The 21076-nt window shown below is 34.8% G+C and overlaps 1 protein-coding gene across 3 annotated transcripts in view; it reads right to left on the reverse strand.

The window, feature by feature from the left end:
- Positions 1 to 21076, reverse strand: part of dock1 (dedicator of cytokinesis 1) — a 202814-nt gene that overhangs the window by 144272 nt on the left and 37466 nt on the right. For 2 of the 3 annotated variants that reach the window (XM_026222207.1, XM_026222206.1), the window contains exons 10-19: positions 19492 to 19627; positions 17596 to 17668; positions 15873 to 16012; positions 13345 to 13470; positions 12782 to 12906; positions 10526 to 10624; positions 8831 to 8903; positions 6849 to 6952; positions 6203 to 6383; positions 199 to 296 (exon numbers count right to left, since the gene is read on the reverse strand). In XM_026222207.1, the coding sequence (XP_026077992.1) occupies positions 199 to 296; positions 6203 to 6383; positions 6849 to 6952; positions 8831 to 8903; positions 10526 to 10624; positions 12782 to 12906; positions 13345 to 13470; positions 15873 to 16012; positions 17596 to 17668; positions 19492 to 19627 (1155 nt within the window). The remainder of the gene's footprint in view (positions 1 to 198; positions 297 to 6202; positions 6384 to 6848; positions 6953 to 8830; positions 8904 to 10525; positions 10625 to 12781; positions 12907 to 13344; positions 13471 to 15872; positions 16013 to 17595; positions 17669 to 19491; positions 19628 to 21076) is intronic. The other variant, XM_026222208.1, reaches the window with a different exon arrangement.

Raw genomic sequence — 21076 nt, forward strand, 5'->3', positions numbered from 1 at the left:
AAAATATCTTGGGATGTTTTGCTGTTGCCTTCCAAAAAAACCTAATAAGCAAAAAGCTTTTGAAGTGCATCGTAGAGTTCATTCACAATTTCATATCGTAAATCACAGCGCAAGTCTTCACACCAACTTCAAACGTTCATATTAGCAGCACGAACGTCTGCATGAATCCAAACGGAAGTAACGGAGATTCACACGTACCTTGACCACCTCACCTCCCTCCACTTTCATCAGGTGACGGAGGTTCTGCTGGAGCAAACTGGTGTTGGATCTCCACTTCAGCAGCCCCAGGAGATCAACTACAGGAGAGCAGAGGAAACCACATGAACACATTCACCTCTCCATCCTGCACATGAAACATTCATTAGACAGAGCCATAGGAGTAACATCTGCTCTCAGTCTGACTGCTCAAACCTTAAGCCATGAGAGGAATGGATTTCACTGCAGTTGATATAATAGAAGAAAATGAAAATCTGCACAAATATGAAGCTATTAAGCACGTTATCAATTCAGCGTTCAATCAGAATCAACCACAATGATCCATGAGGTCACAAACACTCTTTAAATGATTTGATGATTGTCACATGGAGGAACTCTGGGAAACACTCTTGAGCACTGGAGGATACGGAGAGCTCCCTTGAGGACTCACATCACCGCCTGAGCGGCTCCCATTGTGATAGTCATGGTAGGGTGGCCATTCATACGGGACACGTCCCGGCCAGGATTTTAATATTGCCTAAAACATCCAGAGCAGTTTGACCAATAACATGCAGGTATTGTATATAATCAACCAATCGTGGGGCTGCGTGTGAGAAGGTGAGAAACAATCAAAGCGATGAAAATATGCGCAAGTGTTTGTTCGTTCAACTGACTTGAAGCTTTGCTGTGCACAAATCCCCAAAAAACCAAAGTCACCACAATGCTTCATGTCAAACGAACGAACAAACACGTGAAAGAGATTCGAAAGCATAAGGAGCCGTCTGCTCTGCTCTTTATATCTCTCATGAATGTTACACAAACGATCAACCTGCACAGTGCAAATAGCCAAAACCTGGATATTTTAAGCATTATTAAAATCCTGGCTGGGACGTGTCCCGTATGAACAGCGCATATGGTCACCCTAAGTCAGGAGCGGCTGACTTTTTAACCTGAAACAAGGTTTCCAACAAACACTTGGAAATAAACCAAAGTGAAATGACGTAACCTGGTGAGTGAAGAGTTTCTCGAAGGGCCATCATAGAGAGAGACTGACACAAACCTTGGTCCAAGTAGACAACATATTTCAAATTTAGAAATGTTGTTTATAATATTGTGGTCTAATAAATGTAAGTAATGTGAAATATTTTAATTTATCTATATAGTAATAATAATAATACATTTGATAAATTATAATTCAGGTGAAAAAAATATATATATAATTTATATATAATATATATATATATATATATATAATTTATATATAATATATATAATTTGAACAATTATACATTGCAAAAATTTTGATGTTAAGTATAAATATATAGTAATAATATATATTATATAAATATAATAATAATAATAATAATAATAGCTTTTCATACATTTATCATTATGTATCTGCATAGACTATTTATATCTAACATTATTTGTAGATTGTGTTGTGATTAATTGTAGATTTAAATAATCAATGGAATTACATAACCTTTATGTAAATCTATAAACATTTTCAAAATGATTTAAATAAATCAAAAAAATATTAATACACTGAACTGATTACATTTTATTTGGCCAAGACAAGATGTACAGTCGACCGGTCGTACTTGCAAAATAAACCCCAGCACGTGATCAGGACTCGACTGACCAATCAGAATCAAGAGAGCTGCATAATACATAACTAAGGCAGTGGATTTGAGCAGAAGAAGAGCGTAGGCTGTGATTTCATATCATCATATCACATCAGCAGGTAATGTGGCTGTGTGGGAGAGACGATTCAGAGTTAAAGATCCCGACACTTACGAGCCAAGCCTGTGGGTTTAATAAAAACCACGTCAGAGAGACAGAAAGAGCTGTCAGGCCACGAGTGAGGAGAGCGGCGCTGTCATTCTTTATTAAAAACCCCTCATCTCTCGGCCCTATTGGTCGAGAAGCGCTTGATCATCCAGGAAATGTGCTTCACAAAAACGGGATGCAAAAATAAAATATCTAAACAAAACCTGAGTCACAAACAGCGCTCCTGCATGTCACATCGATTTCCACCTGCGTTTCTGACACAGATACCAGAAATAGTGTAGAGGAACAGCGGGGATCCACAGCTCAATATGCTAATTTGGTGTGCGATAAAGAGCCTCTATTTCACTTTTGAGACAGAAAACACACTGGCATTGATGGACAAGGTCTCACAAGGGACAAAAACGGCCTACACAACAATAAAAACCTGTGCTTATATGCTAATCGATCTGAGGAATCCTCAGCGACCTCATTACTGCGTCTGCTACCTGCCAAACACTGATTTTTGACAAAGGTCTTCATTAAAACAGCGTCTGAATTGCCCGTGGCTCAGTGTTCCTCTAAAAAAAAAAAAAAAAAACACGCTTATAGTAACGCAGGTCACCTCTGTAATCGATTCACAAGCACGGCCGGCCTCATAACAGGCGATGTGAGGGGAATTATGCTGTCGTCCGGCGGGGATAAACATAGACTTTCACCCGCTCAGATCGCACTTTGAGATTAGAGCAGAAAACATCTTGGCATTCTGACAGCAATGAAGTGTTTGCAAGCTCCAGGTTGGAGTGTCTCTGAAGCACAAGCTGATTTACATCAAAGATCAGCAACTGTTGTGAAGCTGAAGGATATCGCACTTATTTCTCACCACTCATTAGAGTCTGGGAATGGGACACGCTGCAAGTCAGGGGTGAAAAATGTGAGCAGATCTCTGAAATGGAAACCGGGCATATTTCCTAGGTCAGTTTTTTGTAATTTAGTTGTTTCTGATATTTGCATTACTTATTATTATTTATAGTGTTTTTACATTTTATTTCAGTTTATTCTTTTTTACAGTTTTTGTTTTAGTTAACTATAATAACCCTGAAGAGAATATAAGATAAATCTGTGACCCTGGACCACAATAGCAGTCTTAAGTGTACATTTTTCTAAATTGAGATTTACACATCATCTGAAAGCTGAATAAATAAGCTTTCCATTGCTGTGTGGTTTATTAGGAGGACAATATTTGGCAGAGAAGCAACTATTTGAAAATCTGGAATCTGAGGGTGCAAAAAAAAAAAATCTAAATAGAGAAAATCGCCTTTGAAGTTGTCCAAATTTAAATTAAGTTGAGATATATTTAAAGTAGGAAATTTACTAAATATATTCATGGAACATGATCTTTATTTAATATCCTAACAATAATATTGACCCATGCAATGTTTTTTGGGCTATTGCTAAAAATATACCCCAGAGACTTAAGACTGGCTTTGTGCTCCAGGGTCACATATATTTTAATGTATAATTTAATTATAATTTTAGGCTCATCTTTGTCAAAATGTTTCATTCATGATGAGTTTGCATCCCTGAGTGTATTTCAGAGTTATTTTAATTAACTAAAACTAAATTGTTACTTGAATTATTATTTTTATACATTTTTAAATGAAACATTTGATTTCAGATAGTTTTCAAAGAATTTCTAATTTGCATTTAGTTTCATTTGTACAAAACAACACTAAACATAATAAACCTAAACTATAACAACACTAAAACTGAAACAAATTAAAAACTACACAGATATACATGAAATGGCACAAACAAATAAAACCTTTCACCAAAGTAAAAATTAAAATGAACAAGTGAACATTATAAATCTAAAAACAAAAACGAATTCAAACTATAAATAAAACTAGAATTTTGACTTTACTTAAAACTCTAACAGTATCTCAATGATATCTGTGCTGTAAAATGGGGGCAGTTCCAGTCGTACACAGGACATCAGAAAGCATTCGTAATGACCTCTGCACGTTCTCTTGTTCATTTTTCAGTGGTCCGTCTCGTCCTCAGACCTGCTCTGGTCTAAAGCACAAATGCCAACCACTAACCAAAGCTATTTTGTCTTCATCGTTGCGGTGGCAAGGCCAGCACGCTCTCTGATGTGACTTCATGCATCTCCATCTTCATTTCTGCTGTTTTGCCCAATTTCGATCCCCCTCACTGAAGTCACTTCCTGATTGCGTAATCCTAACCCCTCCCCCACACTGAAATCCTAACCCTACCAATACTAGAGGGGTATTAGACATTTGCTAATAAATTCTTAGATTAAACTCGCCAGTGTATGAGCTGGAGAACTAATAACTGATTTCAAGTTTCCTGACTCTCCCTCTGTCTGTCATTGGTTGGCTAAACATGTAGCCCCGCCCCAAACTCATGCTAATGTTGTTGTATCAGGATGCTCACAAATACACATCGTCATATGAACGTCTCAGAACGAGTCTGATGTTAATTCAGTATCCATTCATCCAACTGATTCAAACTTCTGAATCATTAAAGATGGCTCAAATGAATCATTTGACACTAGAAGACAACGCAATTTAAAACCGTGTTGTCTATTGACTGTCATCTAAAAATCACAACTCCAAAGCAATGCAATTTTGTTTGCAATGGCGCTGTGGAAAAGAAACACGGGTTCATTTCTGTCTTTTATTTGTTATCATATATTTTCATTGTCCTACGCTTGGATGCCTGCACTTTCTCCCTGTGATGTACATCTCTGACTTTAGCATTTCAAACCTTCTCCTCAGATCTACGACCGCAGGCCGCACATACTAACACCTGCCCAAAGGCTGATGGGTAAGCAGTTTCTGTGAGATTCATAGAGCAACACACACATGCTTAAAGAGGAGAGGAGGGTGTAAAGGACTGCAGAGGACTTCACTGCATCCTGTATGTGATCCGACTGTAATGATCTGCACACAACATCTCACACTAAACTAACAGATGGCATCCATCAAAACAGACCATTCATTTGCTTACTACACATTTCTTGTCGTTTAACCCTGATGATTGTTATTCCCAATGAAAATACTGTTTTTGTCATCTTTATTAAAATATGCTTACTTTGTTCACCAAAACTAAAACTACTAGTGTACTAAAAAATAATAATTTGTCACTTGAAATGTTAAGAATTTAAACTTCTTTTATTTCAGCAAGTTGACAAAACAACATTTCTTATTTTATTTGGTTTAACTAGTTTAAATTAAAATTAAAATTATTTTTTTTAAAAATCCGAAAAATAACTCCAATTTAATTTAATAAAAATTAGACAATAATAAAACCAAGAATTTTGTTTACTAAAAATAAAACCATTTAAATATAAATAAATCAATAAAATGCATTAAAGTTATAAAACAAAATATTTAATAAAATAAACTATAAACTGGAATAAAAAAATAAATTATAATATTATATATATATATATATATATATATATATATATATATATATATATATATATATATATATATGTGCCATCTGAAATAACTAATCGATAAAAACTATACTAGACATAAAAAAATAAATAAATATTAGACGTTCCTGGTCGAACAATCCTTATGCTTGTTGTTCAAATTAAAAATCTTTATAAAAAAAAATGTAAAACTACCTAAACTAAAATCTTTTAAAACTGCTAGTTTGCTAAAACTAAAACCTTAAAAAAATTATAATTGTTACTTGAACTAAAATAAATCTTAATTTTTTTTTATCCAATAGAAAATTTTTACATTTTATTGCAGCTAGTTTATCATTTTATTAACTTGATGAATATTTTTTTTTTCAATTATGAAAATAAATTAAAACTAAAAAATGAATAAAAATTACACAGACATTAAAACGATTAAAACTAATACAAATTTGATAAAAAAATATAATAATATGAAAACAGGATGTATAAAAACAAAACCTGATTCAAATTATAATAGCATCTCAGTGATACTAAAATAACACTGGGTGACATCAGCAAGCTCTTACTTTTCAACTAATTCATATAGAAACTACATTTTAAAATGGGATACATTTTTGGATAAAGTTAAAAATCTAGCTTGAGTCTGAAATACCCCACATTACGCCGCAGTAAACTGACAATGATTCTTTTCGTGGTCACTTTTACTGACAGAAGGACAGAGAAAACAAGAGGACATGATGGGATTGGGATTGGGAAATGATGAAAGTGGACGTGTCTCACCGTTCTGCGTGAGTTTAGTGGAGCAAACAAGCGTCAAGATCTGAAACGAGTCTTTACTGATGGAGAAGCTGCCGAGATTCTGCGTGTTCTTCCCAGATGACGGATTTCTTTCCTCCATCTCAGGTTTGGTGGAGGCCAAGCTCAGGTACATGCTGGAGTCCTCCAATTTCTTAGCTTCGGCCTACAAATAGAGAAACACACATCGTGAGAACAAAACCTGTTTGCATGAGACCGAAGAATGCATTCAGTGACTGACAGCTGTCAATCACTAAACACATTCTTAATGCTGGTTTAAAATCTAATTCTCTTTAATGTTGCATTTTTAAATACATTTGATTTGAGTTTTAGAGCTAGTTTTGCACAAGCAGTAAAACCAACATCAGATCAGTTATGAAGCGATGGTTTGTACGAAGATTAATTTGCATTGCTCAGAAAGGACTTGACCAGGCAACGTTCTGCTTTAATGAAGCTCTTTCATATGCAGATAAGAAAGATTGAATACATGAACAAAGCTTAATTGCATAATTATTACACTGTGATGTGGGGTCAGAGGTTAAATGGGACAAACGAGGACAAGCAGCATCAGTACACAACTCACGTGTGTGTGTGTGTGTTTCGAGATAACTAGCAATTGTGTTAGTTTCACCTTATAGACGATGAGATCATGTTCTCCGTCCCTCAGAGTCGTGCCGTCGTACCTCATCAGCTTCACAAATGACAGAGCAAAGTTCTTCTCTGATTTATCCTTGCCTGTACAGAAAGAACATTGCATATTTACAATTCATAATTTTTAATAGTTGACCTCTTTATAATGTTCTTTTGTTCTATAATGCGTCGAAAAGAGAGTCATGCCAATATAATAACCGAAAACTGTTTTGAATCTGAACTGAACTAAGACTGGACATGAATCTGAACTGCAGCTGAATCTAAAATGAATTTAGACCATGGATGAAAGTGGAAGAGGACCGTTAATTTCGAATTTGAATAAAATCTGGAATTAATGTAATCTGAATTTAAATCCCAGCATTTCGAGGGTCAGGTGAGCATGGAGATCTGTACGTTTTACATTTACTTCCTTCTCTCGTTCACATTAATGTGGAGAACCGCATTTAATAGGCAAACAACTTCAAAATGTGCTAAAAGTTCGGGGTGGGGAAGATTTTTTAAACGTTTCTGAAAGAAGTCTGTTACGGTCACCAAAGCTGCATTTCTTTAATAAAAATTCAACAGAAACAGAAAAGAGTGTATAGAAGAACAGCATTTATTTGGATTTAAAATATTTTGTGATATGATATATTCCTTTAATACCCCTTTCTACCAATCGAATGAGTCCTTGCTTAATGAAATAATAAATTTCTTTTAAAAAAAAATAGAAAAAACTAGCTAACTTACTGAAATAACTTCCTTTTGTGATCTGGGTTTTTTTTTTGAAAGCAGGTTGTGTGACAAACCGGGGTGTTTTTAAGGATAAGTAAGTGGATAAACTCAAAAATGAAGGTAACTTTCAGGCTACGTAAGTAGCTACAGCAACTGAACGTAACCTGCTCCAAACCAAGAGCTACTGCCTGTATCGAACTGTGAGCTAACTCTTTTGTTGAACACACTAGCCGAGTCCAGATCTGCCACAAAAACACACTTCAAAATGACAGCTTGTTTAAAAAAAGTGACTTTTCAGCACTTTCTAGACAACAGCAGCCGGCGTGTGAAACTTTGATACTGTCATAACGTTTCTTCTCAGATCAGCTGATGAGATATTTATTTCCCCTGGATTGTCGGCTTGTGCTAAATGATTTGTTTTACATCCTCCGCCCAGTGCCTGGAAACCAGAGCCTGACAACGAGACCATGTGGTGGGCAGATGGCGCGACGCGGCTGCCAGGGTAAAGTTGAACACGCGCGGCTAAGTGTGATGACCGCAGCCGAACGCCAGACGCCTCTTGGCCCATAAACAACCTCTAAGGCTTCACAAACACGCTAATGTGATTCAGAAACTCCCTCTCAGAAATAAACAGCTAGTAAACCACTTCAGAACTGCAGAATAAACTCCAGATATTATAAATGTATAACTGAAGAGGTTATGAGTGGTGTTGGGTGGCTGTCGTGCCATTTCATGTGGTTACTAAGCTATTCAAAATATTAGAGTGTGCAGGGAATTGTGGGTGGTCGCTTGGGCACGGGTATGTTCCACATTAAACAAGCCTTGGATGAGTGTACACTGCCAGTATAATGGGTTAAATAAATGACTGTGTGTACTGTGTGTAATACTAGTCTTCCAAAAGCAGAATATTCAGCAATTCATATGTTCAGAAACCTGAAATATTTAGTATTGGTTAGAATTTTTTTTAAATAAATACATTTACAAAAATGTGCAAAACAATTTATGAAACAAGCATAAAATAAAATATTATGAATATTGGTTTTCAGATACCTAAAATAATTAGTATTGTTTTAAAAAAAAAATGAAATAAAAAAAACTGACAAAAAACAAATTGAATAATATTTTTTATAAAAATAAATTTAATTTAATTTACAAACTATGCATTATTTCCTTATAGTTTTGATTGGGTTTTAATGTTAAAATAATAGTATATAATCACAATATTAACATAAAAGATGCAATGAAACTCACAGTCCTGAGACGACCGGTGCTTGAAGGTGAACCGCAGGTGACTCCTGTTGACGTCTTCAATCGGGATCGCAACCTGCAACACAGCATTTCACAAAAATAAGAGGACCTAGAAAGAAACTAAGGCTAGCAAACACCTTAAAGGTCTTGAATATTAATAAAATACATGAATATGGATCCAAAGGGTGCAGTCCTTGTGACCTTTACACTGAACTTTATTCTTATTTAAACTGTTTCAACCGTGTAACCCTCTTTTAAGACTTTAAATATTTAAAAGGGTCAAATCATGCATTTTCCCCTTTGAAGCTTGATTATTGTTTAATGTTAATATATGGTATTTTAATGCCAAAATACCCCACTAAAGCTAATAAAAAAAGCCAATATTAGCATAAAACAAAACAAATTAAAATTATAAAATAACATTTTATGAGCGTTGGTCTTCAGACACCTAAAAATGTCAAGAGGGTCTGGCTGCAGACTTGCACTTGCACTCTCAGACTTGCACTCTCAGATACTTGCAATTCCGCTAGCAAATTTTTTTATTTTATTTTATTGCATTTTTTGTAACTTTTTGTTTGAATTTCCCAACGTTTTACAACAGTAGCCATTTTTGTAAACAAAATTACAATGTCACTTGCAATCGCTTCTTGCACTCTCTGCTACCTGCGACACTTGCAATCGACACAAATCTTGCCAATGGAGACAAGAAGCTGTGGTGGTGAATAAACGCAATGCGCAAAGTTTCGCGTTAAGCATTTTTCCATATAGAATAAACTGTCTACTACTCGTTTATATCACTGTCTTTGTCCATTAACCTACATTATGTGTTTTATTTATAATGATTTTCTATAGGAGGAAAACGTTTAATGTACAATTTAACGCACTGCGTTCTGGACTCGTCTGCTCGCCTGTATGGAGCTGATCCTTTTAAAATCACTTAATGCATTTCATAATGCACGTTCATATTCGCTGGTCTGTATATACGTTGAGTCAACAACAAGACATATAGCCTAGGCCTACTGAATTGTCTTTATCATCTTAAGTCTGTTATTAGGCCACATTAAGCGTTCGCATTGTTCATAGCCATGTGCTTGCCTTGTAGTACATTAAATAATAATTATATATCGAATTTGGTCTTTTAATTGAACTTAACGTATCCTAAAACATTATGCCATATTAACTGTTTAACTTCTTGTCTTTTTTTGCAGTACCCTGTACATTATAGTAGTAGGCCTACTAATTTAGTTTTAATCGTTAAATCACCGCCACAGTGTCTTGTCTCTATTGGCAACATGCACGAACGTGTTGATTGCAAGTGACGTCACAGGTAGTGGAGAGTAGTTTTTTTCTCTTCGCCACCTGGCTACTGTTGTAAAATGGTGAAAGATTAAAACAAAAAATTATCAATAAATAGAAAAAAAAAAAAAAAAAAAAAAAAAACAAAGACTGCAAGTGATGTCGCTAGCGGAAGCACAAGTGTCTGAGAGTGCAAGTGCAAGTCTGCAGCCAGAACCTTCTCAAAAATGTTTATAGTGTCAGAAGTAAAGTCAAATATGGACTTTGGAAGAAATTGCACACCTAAACTTTCCCAGAATATATCTGTCCTGAGTATTATTCCTCTACTTTGGCAAGTAAGATAAATGACTCTTTGCTTAATGTAGTAGACATTGCATCTGAAAGTGTGTAAGTGTTGCTAACCTTAATGGTTTCAAACCAGCGAGGCTGTTTGACCTGGTAGTAAATGACTGATTTGTACTCCAGAATACCTTCATCACCAGCTCCAGGAAATATCACGTTCTAGATGGAAAAAATACATATATATAAAAAACTATTAAAAACACTAGAAGAGCCTGAGGCTATTATATTGATCATTTTGTCATCGCACCTTCATGCTGACCAGTCAAACACAATCTGTTGCACAGATTCATGTCATCTGACTCCATGCTAAATTCAGAAACTAATTAAGATGACAAGATACGAGATATGAAATATTAAATGACAAAATCTGTTCTACCTGCTGGAAACCATAAGGTGCCCATATGCTGTGAAAAGAAACTTATTTTTTCTTTCTTTCTTTCCAATGCACAAAGTGAGGGTCATGCATTCAACACACAGCTGGTCTGTGTACAATAAGTGACCAGCGACCGTACAGGCACAGGACTGAGTGAGTGCATGAGAGAAAGAAAGATTAGGTGGGCAGTAAAAAACTAAAGCACAAAGCAGGGGTGGAAGATGGGGAATTCACCAAAAAGTAACAAAAGAAATACATGTCAACTTGCTAATAATATAATGACTGATATGATGGATATTAGTATTTTTTGTTACTTAAAAAGTGAATACATCAAGGCAGCTTCAATTATTATATTTATATATTAAGAGCTGTGTCTAAATCTTCCTTCTGATGAGCATCTACTTGCCTTGCGTCTTTTATTAAATGATGTATTAATTACTTTTGCTTTTTTCAATAATAAAACAAATATTATATATATATGGGGTGTAACGGTTCACAAAATTCATGGTTCGGTTCGATACGATACACTGATGTCACGGTTCGGTTCGGTACGTTTTAGATACAGCAAAATGTAAAAACATCTCAACTTTTCAGAATGCAGCAAGCGCACCACGGGTCATGTGACAAGAACTAACCAATCAGCTTCATCCTTTCCCGTAACAACGTTGAAAGCTCAGCCAAGATGAAGGAACAGCTGATCATAGTTGTATATGGATTGCAATTTTGAAATAAATTTAGTAGCAGAGCTAGCCTACTGCAAGGGATTTTTAGAGCTGCAAATCCATTTATCCTTTGCTTAAATTTCCGCGTCTTCATGGAGAGAGCACGTCATTGTTGCTTAGCAAAGGCAGACGCCTCAGGGGCGCAACTGCCCGAGCGCTTTGGAAAGAAGGAGAAAGAGGCGCCTAGCGTTTCCCATGTGTTTTTAGGCGCGTTATGTGAACGACCCCTAAGGCGCTCGCTCACTCAGTACGCGCTGAAGGCTCGTTGCAAAATGTCTAATGCATTTAACAGACCAGAAATAGAAGATCCTCCAATAACCAACAGGTCTGGAGTTTGGGTGCACTTTGGATTCCCTGTAAGCCATGGTGATGGCAAGAGAGTGGTGGATAAAAAAAACAATGTTATGTCGGTCTATTTAGCAACGAGCCTTCAGCGCGTACTGAGTGAGCGAGCGCCTGACTGAGTAGCCTAACATAAACATATAAGTTGGTGTTTTTTTCTTCTTCGGGGGTGTCAGGGCCGTTGCCTGTTACGTCGTTTGGGTTATTGGGCTACCTTGTTGAACGCATATCATTATATTTCACTTTTTTTCATTTTTTTCAAGTATAATTAATTAGTCCAACGAACATTTCGGTACATAATGAACCGAACGGTTCAATACGAATACGCGTATCGTTACACCCCTAATATATATATATATATATATATATATATATATATATATATATATATATATATATATATATATATATATATATATATATATATATATATATATAATTGCTTATTACAAATTTTATGTAAAAAAAAATAATATTTGATAATCATAATAAAAAAATGTGCTGCATGACTATACAGTAACTTATTTAAACTGCAGCCTTTGATTTTTTTTTATCAATATATTTGTATTGGTTTATTTACAAGGGGACAGTACAAAAAAAAAAGTAAAATAATAATAATAATAATATAAATAATATGCTTTATACATAGAGAGTACAGCAGAAGATAATTTGCATCTCAGGTCCCTAGAGAGGCTTATCTTAAAAATAAAAATAAACTACTTTAACAACCCTACATTGCTAATATAGTATAGCCATATACATTTACACATAAAAAAACTTGCAACATATAAATAGAAGAAATACATTTTAACATACAGAATCTGGATCATTCATTCAAATGTGTGTCACACACAAACTGACCACTATACAGTAGATTACCTCCAGTTTCTTTCCATCTTCATCATGTACAGACATGGTGACCTCCACGTTTTTAGGTGTCGTCTTACTTCCTTTATCGAAATCCCCCTGAACCAGCGTCACGTAAATGTCATTCCGAACATCACCTACAAAAACACACACAAGGTCTCTGTGTGTGATCTAGAGCTAAACATAGACCGTTTGCAATACAGACCTTAGCTTTTAATAAGGAAAACACACAAAAAGTACTGCTTGTACATCCATAGTTCATAATCAATATTTAGAGGGTTGATTATACGTGGAATTAAATAGCTGCTGTACCTTTAAGAGTTCTAAATCTAAATGTTGTGATTTGATTATTTCTGCATGTGAAGTGAATACCAGGATGTAACAGAGAGGAGGTTGATATGTGGATAGTCATATTTTAATGTCCATCATGATGAGTTCCTCATTACTGCAGTGTAGATTTCATGAATGGTCTGGTTGAACTTTACATTGTCACTGTTCTATGTTAACTATGATTCAAAGTGGAGGAATAAAATCCTGTGTTTTATTGTAAATACAATCAGTTTGATGATGCATACCTGGCATGATGATTTCTGGGAAACCCATTTTGCGAGCAACAGCGGTGGAGCGGTCCACCAGGTGAGGGAAATCTTTACGGATCTGATGAATATCACCTGGAAGCAACTTCAGTGTAACCCACAAACCTGAGGACCGGAGGAACAGACTCCAGTTAAACACACACACACACACACACACACACACACACTCTTCCTATTTGTGCTTTACAGCTCACAGGAACTTGGCTCATTTTAATATCTCATTATTAGTGATCTACAAAAAAATAATTAAGAACACCGGATTAATTTAATTGCTGAGAAAATACCCGCAGGAAGCAGAACGACTGTGTTATTCAAAGTTTACAGATGAATCGTGCTGTGAATATTTCATAATAACACACTTAAGATTCAATTGAGCAATCTGAGCCAATAACATGGTTTGGTTTCAAAACAAAGGAAGAAAAATCTCTCTGCAGATGAACGGACAAAACACTCAAGCCCAATTTCACCCCAAAATCCGTACATACATAAATGTGGTTTTATCTTTTTTATATTATATATACACATGTTCTCTATTATCTCCAAGTTCTCATTATTGTAATGCAAAATAAATCCTATTTATTATTAAAATCAGAATAAAAATACATTTTAAATAAACTTGAAGTACACATCATGAAGGTATTTGATGTGCTTAATTTAAGTTATGCTTATTTTATGATCATTTTTATAACATTAATATTTACATTAAGTGTATATTATTAAATTTGTATAATTAAAGGTAAAAAAAAAGTTTACATCGTGATTTGTTGTGCTGAATTTGAGTTATGCTTGCTTTGATGGCATAAAAATAAACATTTTACATTAAATGTGTATCAAGCTATTTGTGTAATAACAACAAAACATAAGGACAATCAAACAAACAAACGAATAATTTATAAATATTAAGTACACATTATGATCGTGTTTATTGTATTCATTTAAGTTGTCCCATTTGAAAATAAATAAAGAAATCTGAGACTAATATGTGCTTAATTGCCATTTAAACCTCCACTGCTGTTCTTGATTAACCTTGTTCATAAACGAGAAGGACCTGCTCATATCTGACTGGTCTCAGGTTATACTGAAGCTCTCGATGTCCTGCTGGTGATAGCAGCTTTCAGGAATCACAGGAAGGATGGATTATGTCTGTGGTGATGGATTGTGATGTGATCTGACAGCAGTGCAACCCGACATGTTCGCTTCCCATTCTCCTCGGCATGAACCAATTCTCATGCTTGTTAAACCCAATTCAACTTGAACTAATTTTGTTCATTAACTCCGTCATTTGTAAGATTCAGGCCCCTTTAGATTGTGAAAGTCTCTTGGCAGGAACTCGGTTTGATCGTATCTGGGACAGCGTGGCTCTCCATCTCCTCACATCAGTTTTATCTTCCTGTATTTTTAACTTCCCACACTTTAACTAGGCTACAAAACAAGCTGCAGATCATTAACTCAAGCCAAATAACTTAAATCAGGAACATTTCTTTATCTTACAGATTTCATTTTTACTGTAGGTTAAGACGCGCCATTAGAGAAACCCTCTGGAAATGTAGGGCCCTAGAAAATCGGTTCTATATTATTTCTCAAATATTTTTTTTTTCTGTTTTAATGTTTCTGAGTTCAGTTTCAATTGTTAAAAAAATGTAATTAAAAAAGCATGTCTAATTAATTGAAATCATGACACATACAATACCACAACAATTTATTAAGTTACATTTTTAGGCCCCTGTGAAATCAGCTTTGATTTAAAAAATTTCCCCAAATTCTGTGCTGTATGTTTTAATTGTCTAATAAAATTTTGATAACGAAAAGCGTTGAATAAATTGAATTCATGAAACTTTAACAATTTAATAACTTTTTTAAATAATAGGGCCCAATGATTCTGTTTTAGTTGTTATTTTAAAATGTAGTTGTGTTGTGTCTGGTTTATTGAACTCATGAATCTTATATTTAATAACAATTTGATAAAAATTAAACCGAAATTATTTTTGAGCCCTATAAAATCTTTTATAAAATTTTATTTTGCATTTTCAGTTTTAATTTATTTGGATTACATTTTAATGGTTTAACTGCATATCAATAATTTAAAAATCATGTCTAATCAAATAAACTCATAAACAATTTAATAATTTATAAAAAAAATGGTACAGTAACATGAAATGTTTTCTTTTTCAGAAATTCTGTGTTGTCCGTTAACATTTTTCCAGATTTAATTATACAAAATGGTTTAAAAGTGCTTAAAATAAAAGCATGGAAAGAAAACTTAACGCAATATTCCTTGAAAAAACCATTGAGCTATTTTATTATTACTTTAAGAAGAATATTCTACTGAACAATAGTAATATATTTGTCGCAATTTCTTCACGCTGAAGCAAACTTTTATTTTGACTGGTTGGTGCGAAGACCTTTATGAAACAGCATAATATACACAATAATAGGGTTTTTCGTTTGGTTAAGTGACTCTCAAAGCAGCTTTGGAGATGAAATGTGTTCAACCCGGTGACCTTTACCTTGACCTTTGTGATTGACCTCTTTGGCGGCGATGACCTTGTTGATAACGGTCTGGAGGAAGTCGTTCTCGCCCGCCACCCTGGGTGAAAAACGGGAGATGTTCAGCTGCCTGTGGCGAATGGCGTCATCCAACGCTAGCCTGGAGTTCACACGCGACAGGCAACACGCCAACGGAGAGAGAGAGAGGAGGAAGACAAAGAGAGAAGAAGAGTAGTAGCCACAGAGAGCCAGATGAGAGTGGACATGAGCGGAAGGAAAAGACAGAAGAAGAAGAGAAGAATGAAGAAAGTGAGAGGGAAGACACCAAACAGTGATACAGATACCATGACAGGGACAAAAGCCATTTTGTTAGCAAACAGTGATGCGGGATGGGTGACAGGAGAGACACAGAGAGATGCTGTAATTTCAGAATGACCCTCATCTCACCCAAACACAGATGAAGCCACTGCCTCTATAAAAGACACAAAACCTAGTGAGCTGCCCTTCATAACAAAGACAGAAAAAGCGCACTACAGATCAATGATGCCTAATTACAAAAGTAATTATAATAAAGCTCATTAATAAAGTACTTATAATACATAATTCATCCAAGATGATGGACAGGGTCAAATGTATTGATTATAATTAAAATGTAGTTTAAAAATACATTTGTACTTATATTTGATATAGTACAATGAAATAACAAATATTAGATGATTATTGTATTATATGAAAATGTTTTTACTTATAATATAATTTTTTTTAAATATTAATTTATTATAATTGTCTGGCCCATTTAATATTATTGCATAATATTAATATTAAAATATATTATATTGAATCTATAAAATATATAAAAACTTTTTATATTATTATTATTATATAGAACATACATATTTAATGTATTTTTTAAATATATATAATATACCATTTTTTATTTTTATCATCATCATTTATTATTTAGATATTTACGTTTGTATATTATAATGTAAAAAAAAATATTTTATTATTATAAAAAATATTTTATTACTATTATTTAACCATTTCTATATTATTGTTGATAAAACAATTCAACTAGAAGAAAAATTTGTATTAAAATATTTTATATTATATATGTCCAAACTGTAATAGAAATCTATTTTTAATAATAATATATACTGTTTAATTTATAAATAATAATAATAAATTAGTATTATTATTATTATTATTACTATTGACTTGCTATTTGTTGCTGCCCATTAGAAGTATTCAAATCAGTCACAAGGTTCTGTTTGAGTTAGGATCTTGTCTTAAAATGTAGCTACCTATGTAGGCAGCAGCAGACAGCAAGACAGTACCCTAGGTTTTGGACCAGAGCTAATCTAAAGTCAAAAATAAGCTGCTACAAAGTAAAAACCTCCCTGAAGTGAGAACTCGCATCTTAAACACCCCACAATTCCCAGCAAACCCCTGGACTCCTCTCTGAGTGACCCGGCTGGGCTGTGAGAGCGGCAAAGCACAGAAAGACTGAAGTGTAGTCTTATTGAGTGACAGAATGAACGAGTGAGTGACTGTGAGGCACATGTGCATCCCCTACAGAATAAGAGTGAGTTTGTGTACTGTTGTCTTTAATGAATAAACACTGATCATTGAGGCGACTACACAATACCTAACACACTACAAGTGACTGATGCACCTGACTGAAGGTCAAAACTGTTTCACGATAAGTCCTTTTCATCATAACCATCATGAAGTCATACTTACGGCTGGAAGGGAATGAAGTGCTGCTTGTCTTCGTCGTCCATCTTGCCCGTGATGATGTCTGTGACGTCCATTACTGCAAAGAGAAGAATGAGATGAGAATAATGTCTGCACAATCACACATCTGGTCTCCGCAACTGTGAATGAATCTCATGAAGAATGACCCATCTCAGATGACCATTGTATTCTAACAGTTTTTCCCATTTACTTTACAGACGGTCTGAGCAAATTCACATATTTAATGCATGATACCTTTTCATACACCTCAAACAAGTAATCACAAAAAAGGTGTAATAAAAGTAATTAAATTATATTATGTCATCTATTCTATTTGATATACAGTAATAGAAGAAAATGATTAAATAACATTAAAATAAATATATTAATATTGTGTTATATGTATATTATTTATTTATTAATAATATAATCATGCAATCATGTAATTCAGTTTACTTAAATATATGCTGATTAAAAATATGCTGATTAAAAATCACTTTGTCCAGATTCCCGCTATGATGCAAAAAGTGACATATTACTTGCATTGTATTATGCATATTAAAAAAAAAAATATATATATACAATATAAAATATAATAATAAAAATAAAATAAAATAATAAAAATTATATATATATGTCATGAAAATATTTATTTAATTGAATTTATTATTATTTTACTTTGGGGTGTAATTTGACGTGAATGTGTCTTTGCGAGATTCAATCACTGTGAAAAAAAATATAAAAAAATGTAAAAGCTAATAGAAACTCCTGAAAGTTTAAATTCGTGGTTTATAAGGGTGAGAGCAGGCAAAACTTTTGAGATGAGCTGTCAAGCAGCAGCTATTACTGACTGAACACATAAACATCGCCTCTAAATGGCCATTTGTCCTGGTGTGAGATTGGGTTTACAGCAGGCAACAGGAAACTGATGAGCCATAATGGAAGCGTTGGCTTGTCTCTGAATGTGACGCATTAAAGGTGACATTTCACATACAGGTTCTGCCTCTACCCGCCTGACCTGACCCACATACAGACATACTGCTAATATATGGGTGGTGGGGGGGAGAGAGAGAGAGAGAGAGAGAGCGAGAGATAGAGAAAGAGAGAGCGAGAGAGAGTTTGTGTGAGAGAGAGGGGGGGGGGGGTGAAAGAGAGAGAGAGAGAGAGAGAGAGAGAGAGAGAGAGAGAGAGAGAGAGATGCTTTCCCACTTCAAAACCCGTTTGATGTTCAAACCAAAGGCTGCATGTCTGCCCTCATTCTCCTGTTCGGCCTTATTTATTTATTTATTTATTTATTTACAACTGAAGAACAGATTTTCGTTTTCCATGAAACTAAGGGAGAACCCCTTTGTGCACAACCACAGACAACAAACTTGCACAATAATCAAGCTTAGCGTCAGGATTTAGCAACAGTAACAGTTCCAACAGACGACACAACTGTTAGGGTCACTTCACTGCAACCAGATCAAGGCTTCTAATGTGAACTGTGATTGTAGATGTAATGATGTTTAACTCCAGACAGACAAAATCAGTGCAAAGGCCATGTTTGTTTTGATGTCATTAAAAATGCATGAGCGCAGTATGATTGCTGCACCACCTTCTGTATCGCATATAGCAAACTAAGATTATATGCAATATATTATTACAGCTGATTTCACACAAGGCTTAAACAATTATACTTATAGGTATATGCAATCACTCAAATAAATATTACAAATAAAAAATGTACATGTACAGTAATAACAATGGCTGTATGGTTGGTGTTTCCGTAGATGAACGGCTCATTTATAATCACTCTGGATATAAGCATCCACCAAATGCATCCATGTAAATTCCAGGTGGTATTTTAATGGACACTGGTTTCCATGCTCAGTGTGCATGGTGTTATGTGTGAGGCTCTACCTGCCACACCGAAGGGTCTGCGGAGGCCGGACGTTAACTTCTTAGTGTTGTTATCTCTGAGCTCCATCCGGCCCACTCGAACGATCTGACAAACAAAACTGATTTTCTCCCTCTTCAGGTCTTCACTCCCCAGATCCTGGAGAGAAACGCACAAACACAAGCAAGAGAGTAAAAAAGCACGCACAATCATGAACTCAAACAGTAGATAATATTATTATGAGCCCTGAAGAACCACTGGCCATGCACCAGGTGTTTCTGCCTACAACCATCAAGTTAAACTCAAACTCGTTAGTTGAGCAACTATCCAGGAAGACAACGACTGATGCATGGATTGGTTTGGTGCACACAAACTGTTAGTACGCTGTCTGAATGAAGGATAAATTGCTGAAGCAGCTTTTGATTGGGGGCAGCAACTCATTCCCCGCTGGGGGTTTGTGCAAAGAGCAGAGGATTCTGGGGAAATAAATTGACCCTCACGAGCCCAGCATCTATTAAAGAAATGACCTCTAGAAAATGAGAACGTATGGGTGCAAACAAGCACCAACTCGTAACAAACAAACCAGTGTATATGCTCTAAAATGAAAAAGCATGCACATGCAAATACACAAAATGCATGCAATTAAAATAAAAAAAGATAAAGCTAACAGTGTGTGAGAAAGACAATAACTTCAACACAATTCACATTCATTATATGTTTTTGGTGGTGCAGATAATTTTTTTTTCTGTGTTAAATGACCTGTAGACACCAACACAGATACATGGATGCACAAAATACATGTAAGAATGCAAACCAGGCCGTGTCTCCGTTGAGCTTCCTCCTCTAACAACCGTTAGCTTGTTACCCTTTACAGCTTTAATGATGCTGCTGCTTTCTCCAACACTTTAATTACCAATTCTGCAATACGACTGATGAACACGAATTACAGTGTCACCCAATAATACTGTGATTACTCATTAAGGAACAAAGCGAGAGACAGGAACAGATGAACGGAATCAAGCCGTAAATGAGTCATTTACATGACTGTGTTTCTAGGAACGAGCTGGTACTGAAGCATTGGAGGAAATATTTGAGTGTCCAAATCAAACAATAAGGTCATGCATGTAAAGGATTTAGTGTAGTCTCGCGGTTTGTACAGGTGGCACAAATGAGCACAGTTAGAAACCTAGTTAGCTGAAAACCTAGATACCTTTTTAAAACATCTCATTATCAGCCCACATTTTAGGCCAACTTTTAATTCTGCACTGCACGCATTTTTAGCAAAGAACAGGATTGCTATCGTTAACTAAAACTAAAACTATTAAAAAAATTTAGTGGTCATTTAATAATAAAGGTGAAATAAAATTATATAAATATTAGACGAAAAAATTAAAGGGATTAAAATAAAAATTAGAAATGCTGCGTTTGAAACTCACTGAAATAACGTTAAGTTAAAGCACTATAATAACTAACTGGAAAAATAACAACTAAAATGTTACCCCAAATTAAAAAATAAAATAAAATAAAAACATAAAAATAAATAAAATATATATATTTTTTAATTAAACTCTGGAGTGGGGGGGTGAATTAAAAAATCTAATGTTATAT

This window comes from Carassius auratus, chromosome 37 (genome assembly GCF_003368295.1).
Source record: "Carassius auratus strain Wakin chromosome 37, ASM336829v1, whole genome shotgun sequence".
Taxonomy (NCBI): Eukaryota; Metazoa; Chordata; class Actinopteri; order Cypriniformes; family Cyprinidae; genus Carassius; species Carassius auratus.